The sequence below is a fragment of the Rhincodon typus genome, chromosome 7 (assembly GCF_021869965.1).
Source record: "Rhincodon typus isolate 14 chromosome 7, sRhiTyp1.1, whole genome shotgun sequence".
NCBI classification, from domain to species: domain Eukaryota; kingdom Metazoa; phylum Chordata; class Chondrichthyes; order Orectolobiformes; family Rhincodontidae; genus Rhincodon; species Rhincodon typus.
This window is the reverse complement of record NC_063338.1, coordinates 71,870,220-71,879,252: the sequence shown is the minus strand read 5'-3', so window position 1 is coordinate 71,879,252 and position 9,033 is coordinate 71,870,220. Positions and strand designations below refer to the sequence as shown.

The following is a 9,033-nucleotide window of genomic DNA, read 5'->3' as shown; positions in this document are numbered from 1 at the left end:
CCAGCATCAGCAGTTCCTACTATCTCTTAAAAGATTAGTCTGTTATTTCTGAATCCACAGTGATCCTTAAAGGGGTCACATAGAAGCAGCTGAAGAAAAGTGCCAGTAAGGTTTTGCACTTGATGTGGAATGACATGGTGCAAAAACAATGCAGGAACTTTTTCATTAGTACTGCGATCTCAGCTTTTTGGGTCTATTTGCCATCTTGAAGCTACCTGCAGGCCTCTTCTAGCCAGGAGATGTACAGGGTGATAGTTCTGGAAGGTTTAATGTTGGAAAATGCATTAAGCGCTATCCAGTCTGATGATGTTATACTGTCTTGAGTGGAATAATAAATGAGTGGGTGCAGAAAAGAAAAACGGGGGAATAACTCTAGATCTCAAACAATAGCCATGTCTCACAAAAGTCTTAGTAATAAAGTCTGACTGATTAATGTGACCCATATCTTGTTTCTTTCTTGCAATAAACTGCATCTTTTTGAGACAAGAGAGTCTTGATAACACATGCCAGTGGCTGTTCTCTATCAAACGAAACAAAATTGAATCAGTCAAAGAAGGAGGAATAGTGGCAGTATCCCTCTGCCCACAAATACTACCAGCACTTGACTCAGATTAAAACTGAAAGAATAGACAAGCTGTAGTGCTCTTGTGGTGCAATGGTAGTGACTCTATCCCTAGACTGAGAGACCTGAGTTCAAGTCCCACCTGCTCCAGGGATGTGTAATAACATCTCTGGACAGGTTGATTAGAAAATAGATAGGTAAACTGTCTCTGGGATTTCCACAAGTACTAATAGCTGAATCTTCAGGATCCCTTATTCAGACACATGCTGTAAGTGTGCCATCCATTACTATGTTGCCGGTGTTCCCAGATTCCCTTGCAGGTCTCACAGACTCAAGCAAGATTATCCTCAGTGCTGGTGCTTGGATCTCAGGAGAACTTCTCACTTCAAAGATCATTGAGGCTGTAATTACCCCGATTTTGTGATATTCATGTCTTCTAAAGTAAAGAAACTTGACTACTTCACTGGTTTTCCCCTCAAATTGCTACTCCAAAATCATCATAAAATGTGTCTAAGTCAATAGATCTTCTCGTCCATTTTAATTTTTTATGTCACACATAATCATAAAACTCAATTGACAGCAATGTAACTGTGTGAAGTGCAATATTTTTCATATTTTGTAAAGTTACCATAATATTGTACTCCCAATACAAGAAGAGGATAATCACTAGGAATTTATTTATTTTCACAAATGTATGAAATGATCCATATTTTATGAACAGTGTAGGCCAGAATGAATTATGAGTTCTCATGAGCCCTGAGAGTAAGGCACATTGGTGGACTAATCATGAACTTAGCCACGCAGTGAGATTGAATATTGCTGCACTGCAAAATTAGAATGGAGAATGGAAACTCAAATCAGAAACTCAGCTCATCTAAAATTCTGCTTCACATGTGCTCTATCACTCTAAAATAAAATTAATAGTAAGATAAATAGATTGGTTTCTATAGTAACTGCCTGACCTAAAATATGGGTTTTATGCTCTGTGTGTAAGTTCAAAATAGCCCCTGATGTGTAGATGCTGTTTGCATTTGTAAGAGGATAATTTCTCATTTTGTTATGAAAATAAAAGACAAATGGACATTTGTTGGACAGTCAAGTGCTGAAAGTTTTCTTTGTTAGGATGTTAATTGCTTCAATGCTGTGTTTACTTTCTGCATAAATGTACATAATTCCTTTGGAGTTGCTAGAATGTTTAGCATTGTTCAAGCCTTTTTTATTGCGTTACAATTATGGGTCCAACGCCATACAGCATGCAAACTATAGAGTTAGTTTCTTATTTTAGCAGTGACTGTGCAACTTACTCAAAGATTTCATAGTGGGGTCCTTGCTGAAACAAAATCCTGGCACCCTATATGCAAAAGCACCTGGGAGCACATTCAACACACAGTCTGTTTTGGTTCAAGATGGTGCCTGACTACCATCTTCTGAGTATCTAGGCATAGGCAATAATTGGCAACCTTTCCAATGACTCCAAATCCTCAAAACGAATAAAGATCAGTATCCATATGTTGCTAAAGGAAAGAGTAATTACAATTGTTTCAGAGATAGTAGGAACTGCAGATGCTGGAGAATCTGAGATAGCAAGGTATAGAGCTGGATGAACACAGCAGGCCAAGCAGCATCAGAGGAGCAGGAAGGCTGATGTTTCGGGCCGAGACCCTTCTTCAGAAATGGGGGTGGGGAAGGGGGTTCTGAAATAAATAGGGAGAGAGGGGGAGGTGGATAGAAGATGGATAGAGGAGAAGATAGGTGGAGAGGAGACAGACAGGTCAAAGAGGCGGGGATGGAGCCAGTAAAGGTGAGTGTAGGTAGGGAGTTAGGGAGGAGATAGGTTAGTCCAGGGAGGATGGACAGGTCAAGGGGGCGGGATGAGGTTAGTAGGTAGGAGATGGGGGTGCGGCTTGAGGTGGGAGGAGGGGATAGGTGGGAGGAAGAACAGGTTAGGGAGGCGAGGACGAGCTGGGCTGGTTTTGGGATGCAGTAGGGGGAGGGGAGATTTTGAAGCTTGTGAAGTCCACATTGATATCATTGGGCTGCAGGGTTCCCAAACCAAATATGAGTTGCTGTTCCTGCAACCTTCGGGTGGCATCGTTGTGGCACTGCAGGAGGCCCAGGATGGACATGTCATCTGAGGAATGGGAGGGGGAGTTGAAATGGTTCGTGACTGGGAAGTGCAGTTGTTTAGTGCAAACCGAGCGTAGGTGTTTTGCAAAGCGGTCCCCCAGCCTCCGCTTGCTTTCCCCGATGTAGAGGAGGCCACACCGGTTACAGCGGATGCAGTATACCACATTAGCAGATGTGCAGGTGAACATCTGCTTGATGTGGAAAGTCTTCTTAGGGCCTGTGATGGGGGTGAGGGGGAAGGTGCAGGGGCAAGTGTAGCACTTCCTGCGGTTGCAGGGAAAAGTGCCGGGTGTAGTGGGGCTGGAGGGAAGTGTGGAGCAGACAAGGGAGTCACGGAGAGAGTGGTCCCTCCGGAAAGTAGATAAGGGTGGGGAGGGAAAAATGTCTTTGGTGGTGGGGTCAGATTGCAGATGGCGGAAGTGTCGGAGGACACGTACAATGCTTGTTTCTTCAATGCTGTATTGCATTCTTTTCTTCAAAATGTAACTGTCATACTCACAGAAATGTACCAAGACTTGCTGCAAATAATTTAATGTGGAAAACTAACCAAAATGTTTTGAGTTAATATTTCCAAAAACCTTGGAGCAGTTTTCTTGGATCTTCATTTTGGCTTATTATCAGACCTGGATGAAAATGGCAACTCTCAGCTTGTGTCCCGAATAGCCTTTTTTTCTTCAATGTACTGCATTAATTCCAGTGTGTATGTACACATTCAAATGAGTGGATTAATGTAAATTAGATGATTAATTAGGCTTGTACATCCTGCTACAGAACAAAACTCATATTTATGCTACAGCACTTTGTAATACTGTTACCTACAACACTAATGATGCTAATCAAACGTTGCCCTTTATCTTGTTGTGCGTCATTTTTGAGGTGCAAAAGGCTTCATGGTCAGGAGATTTATGGCATTTGTAATTAAATTGCTGTGAGTTATATTTTTACATGTACATAATGCAAATTTACTTTTATTGCTGCAATGTCTCCAGTGGAGACTGAAACAGTGATAAAGACATATACAGTTACTCCGTAGAAATCATAGTAATACAAATGCACTGTAACTATATGGATTCTTGATGACAATGCTTTCTTGTCCCTTATATGCTGCATTTCCTAATACAATATTAAAAATCAATAATTAATCATAAACAAGTTTGAAAAAATTGTATCTTTTCTTTACATAGAGCAGTGAAAGTAAACTGAAAGCACAATTTGGACCGAGTCTGTAATGATCACTTGCATCTCAGTAAGACTGCATTTGTGAAAATATTTTCTGATTGAAATTAATGGGCACCAAGAATACTGAGACATAACAGGAGAGAAAAGATTGAGTCTGTAAATCAGATTCTTTGCTGCAAACTGGGAAAGAAGGCATAATTTATTATATTGTTTTGAATATTCCCTGGCCAATTCTCACACATGGAAACATTCAATATGACCCAATTTCTTGACTGGGGCATCATATTCACTTCAATTAACTTTCTAAAACCTAAATAACCATTTTGTTGCAGCAAACCCGAGTGACCTCTTTGACCTTAACTTTGTCCTACCTATCTAATCCAATGATAAATAACCACTATATCTTCGGAAATAATCATGCAAACTTTGCTCCTTGAAAGTATTTGAATAGTAACATCAAGTTCTCTTTTTATTCGAATCGACGTGTAGAATAATTTTGAAATGAAACCATTAGAAATATTAAATGTGAAGAACAATTAATTACATTAAATATAAGCAGTCTAGTCATGTTTTTATTTTTTTTAATGAATATAAATAAAACTTATTTTTACATTTTAAGCTGTAACTATATTTTGCATTTTGCGTAGAGCTGATTTTCCTTGCTGTCGTCCTTGTTACTGACCTCATTAGGTGCCTGAAGCAAGTAAGAAAAATAGGATTCTGGCCTAATCTGTTCATAGCCAAATTTTTATTCAAATAGTTCTCCAGCTACATTATTAGTTTGTTATAAGTATTAAGATTGAACATAAATTATTGTGCTTTCAATATTAAACTTTGGAGAAGTTAAACTTGTCTTGTGAGCACATTGTTTTACAGTCATTGTCTTATTTAACAGTACGTAGAAGCCGTCTAGTCAGATAAACATGATGCTGAACTCGTTTTGAATGTTACAATATGTAAACTCAACCCTTCGTGGAAACCAATTTCACAGTAAAAATGAAACTTACAGGAGTGATTTTGAGAATATAATGTTCTGGAACTGTTAATAATTCATTCATGGTTTTTTTTTGTTGACAGGAAGCTATTCTTCACTGATTATGGGGATGTTGCCAAAATTGAAAGATGTGACATGGATGGACAAGGCAGATCCAGGATTGTGGACAGTAAAATAGAACAGCCATACGCCATCACACTCGATTTAGTAAACAAATTGGTCTACTGGGCAGATGTTTATCTCGATTACATCGAAGTGGTGGATTATGAAGGGAGGAGTAGACATACAATTATTCATGGACGTGATGTGAGTACCCATTATCTTTTATTTTAAAGAACAAACACTCTCTTAATAGGACTGTCAAAGTAAACCAATGCTCATTCTGCAAAGGGAAAAAAGGTTGGAAACTTGTGCCTTATCTTGTGAGTTTGGTGCTGAGTTGAGGTATTTAATCACATGGGAGGATGGTTGATTGGGAACCTGCTGCCTTCATGCCTCAATTAAGCCCATGGTGGGCCCAAGGAATGTCATTCCTGCTCCACAACCAATTGATGACTTTCAATTGGCAATTAATGCACACTCAATCCATCACTGCTGGTTTTAAGACTGTGATGGAAGAGGCCTTGCCATGCACCACGCACAACAAGAAAAACACTACATGTTTGATTGACGATGCCCACATTCAAAGGTATTTATTGCCTGATCAAAGGATCAGACATGAGAACAGGGGCCAGCTGAGAGTCACACACATACCACTGATTCCTTGTACATGCTTTCTGTCTGCAAACAGCCACACAAAATCACTCACCTGCGGCCTATGCCCTGGACCCTGAAGCGTAGGTGTTTCAGCAGACAACATCTCCATGATTCAAGCTAGCAGTCAAAAGACCTTCCATCCAATCTGAGGTAGTTGGGACCTCTGCCCTGATGTTATGACCCTGGAGAAAGGCCAATTCCCGGCTTGTCACCTGTCAGTTGTCACGTTTTGGCAATGCAGAGGGCTCACCAGTTCTCAGCAATTGATCAGGGGTCCCACTACTGGCAGTGGATTCAGCCCATTCTCAGCTTGAGTGATTATTGATCAAGTATCTTTTTATTCAGTATTTATTTATGTGGGCTGAATATTCTCCGTAGACTTCTGACCTCCACAGTTGGACTCAAATGGGAGTCAGAAGCTTGCACCATATGGGAAATGACAGTCTGTCTTGTTTCCCATTGAGCACTAATTTATGGGCAAAGGGCAGTGTCACAGTCTAGCCAAGAACACAAGGCAGGTCTCCAAAATTAGAGGACTAATCTAAGCCTTTCCATTTTCAAAGGAAAAGTAGGATATCTAGCACATAACTAAGAGAATGGGAATCCCAGAAAGGACATGCCTCTCTCTCTCTCTCTGACCTTTTACAAAGTCTTGATTAAAAGCTGTTTTTGCAGACAGGGCACTGTTCATGTGGGGAGATCTCCTCTAAAGGGAGATCTGTATTGACCTCTGTCCAATAAATTGGACACTTTACAGGGTAAAATCAATCTTTGTTAAAATCAAGAAAACTTACACTGAGGCCAAGATTAGTCAAGGTTTTTCTTCAAGATCTGAAATTTGGGGTCAAAGAAAGAGTTATCCTCTTAGGTGTAGGAAACTAGAAGTTAGATTGGTTTTGTAAACAAATGAAACACAAGAAACGTATCTGAGTTGTAAGTAATTTTGAACATTGTGTAATGCATTCATTGAGGGAGGAGTGTAATAGCACTCCCCAGTTTCAGTTGGGATTTGAAGTCATTGCACTCTTCTATGTCATTTATCTGTCCTGAATTGAGATGGCAGTGTGGATGACCCTACCCAAACAAATTTAGGTTGGAGAAGCTTCCTACATACCTGCAGGGGAATTGTAAATTCTAGACTTCAAACATTAGCTTGCTCTCTCTCCGTGGATGTTACCTGACCCGCTGTGATCTCTAGCATTTGTTGTTTTCAGTATAGATTCCAACATCTGCAGTAATTTGCTCCTACATCATGTAAATTCTCTTTGTTTTGCTGGAAAATAGTTTTAAAACTCCAGTCTTTGTGAAAGCTTGTTTGTATATGTGGGCGGCATAATGTTTCAGTGGTTAGCACTGCTGCCTCAGAGTACCAGGGACTTGGGTTTGATTCCAGCCTTGGGCAACTGTCTGTGTGGAGTTTGTACATTCTTGCCATTGGTGCATGGATTTCCTCCATGTGCTCCAGTTTTCTCCCCCAGTCCAAAAATGTGCAGGTTAGGTGGACTGGCTGTGCAAAATTGCCATAGTGTCCAGGGATGTGCAATGTAGATGGGTTAGTCACACTAAATGCAGGGTTACAGGGATAGTGTGGGGAGGTGAGTCTGGGAGGGATGCAGGGATGCTGTTTGGAGGGTTGGTGTGGGCTTGATGAGTTGAACGGTCTTCTTCCACATTGTAGGGCTTCAGTGATTCTGTGAGTATATATCTTCCATCAACAAGTATTATTGGGAGACTGAGAGTATAATCTTGATTAACAGGCTATATATCTGGAGCAGATCAAGATGTTTCTCACTACAAATAATATTCTAGTGTTCCTAATATTCCGGCTATTAATCAGGCAGTGGTGTAAAGGAAATTGTTGATATTTCTGAGTGAAGCAGATCCAGAATGTATGAAGAAGAAGAATTTGCTCACCCTTTCCAAGAAATGCCATTGTCAGACATTTTATGTAAGCTGGAAAAACAGCATAGTCACAGATCATTTGAGATTGTAGAAAGCTATCAGTTTGGAGCAATGAATGAGTTACCTGCTGAGGATAATAAAGATTTTTTCATTGCTTTGAGAAAGCTGTCTGTTTATCTGTCATAATTTTTGGGGAATTTCAGAAGAGAGCATTATGGGACAGATTTGCGCGCTGTTAAGAAGTGTATGCCTTCACACTAAGGTGCTTACACTGCCAAACTGAGCTTTGAACATAGTTTGCCAAACAGTATTTTCCATGGATATGGTGGAACATGACTCAAGAGAAGTCAGAGTTAAGAATTGCTTGTCATCTGCTGAATTAAATTATCTGCAGCTGAATAGTCCAAAGGTTCAATGACGGTTTTTAGAAAATTCTGTTACTGGTGTTAAAGACAACATTGGGCACAGAATTGTACATTTGTGAATGCAGAGTATTACACCTGCAAAACGAGGGGCCATTTCACCAAGGCATGTCAGAAGGGGATAAACAGAAAGAAAGATGATGGAAGAAAATGGCAGATTTCTGAAGAAGGGTCCAGACCCAAAATGTCAGCTTTCCTGCTCCTCTGATGCTGCTTGGCCTGCTGTGTTCATCCAGCTCTACACCTTGTTATCTCAGATTCTCCAGCATCGGCAGTTCCTAATATCTCTGTGACACTTTTCTAAGATACATTGGCTAGAGCCCAAGTAGGTATACTATAACAATATCTGGTTACGATAGATTGAGAAATAAAGAAACCAAATTAAGTATTGCACAGATAGGTATTAAAAAGAATTAAGATACACACTCATGTGAAATAAGGAGTTAACCATTAAAAATTCCATTTCAATTGACAGGAAAAGCCAGAAAATTTAGCTTTGAAATTAGGATATACCTGGAAAGGGACATGCAGATGACACACACATCCAACTAATGAAGTTAATAGGATTGTATTCACCATAGACAAAACAAAAACGTATAAACTGCAATTTAATCAAACAAACAAAGGCCTGGAGAAAAATATGGCACCATTGTATCTGGCCATGAAAATAATATCTTCACTACAGGTGGGACATTGTAATCATACTTAACTGATAAGAGATGGATTTTACAGATCCTTATCACATGAATACAATCAGAGACTGGGATCAAACAACATTCATGTCCAAAATAGATAAAAATGAAATAGATTTTTAGTGATTATTGTAGTAAAGAATGAAAAAACCTGCTTTGGAATGAATTAGTTAAAAAGATGCCGTTAAACTTAAAGAAGCTTTTTACGTAGAAGTAAAACTCACAATGCAAGACAACCTTATCATCCTTTGGGTAGTTTGTGAAACTAACAATCCAATTCAACGTTTTATATTCATGTTCAGTGGAACACCAGGCCAGTTTGCTGCAAACCTAATCCAGTGGCCAATGCCCTAAGTGAGAAAATAGAGCAAGAGCTGAAAAGAGATAACAAGGTGTAGA

The 9,033-nt window shown here is 39.7% G+C and overlaps 1 protein-coding gene across 1 annotated transcript in view; it reads left to right on the top strand.

Annotated features, from left to right (window-relative positions):
- LOC109911043 (low-density lipoprotein receptor-related protein 1-like) overlaps positions 1–9,033 on the top strand; it is a 1,753,343-nt gene that overhangs the window by 790,566 nt on the left and 953,744 nt on the right. Inside the window, exon 8 of the mRNA XM_048599379.1 lies at positions 4,946–5,168. Coding sequence (XP_048455336.1) covers positions 4,946–5,168 — 223 coding nt within the window. The remainder of the gene's footprint in view (positions 1–4,945; positions 5,169–9,033) is intronic.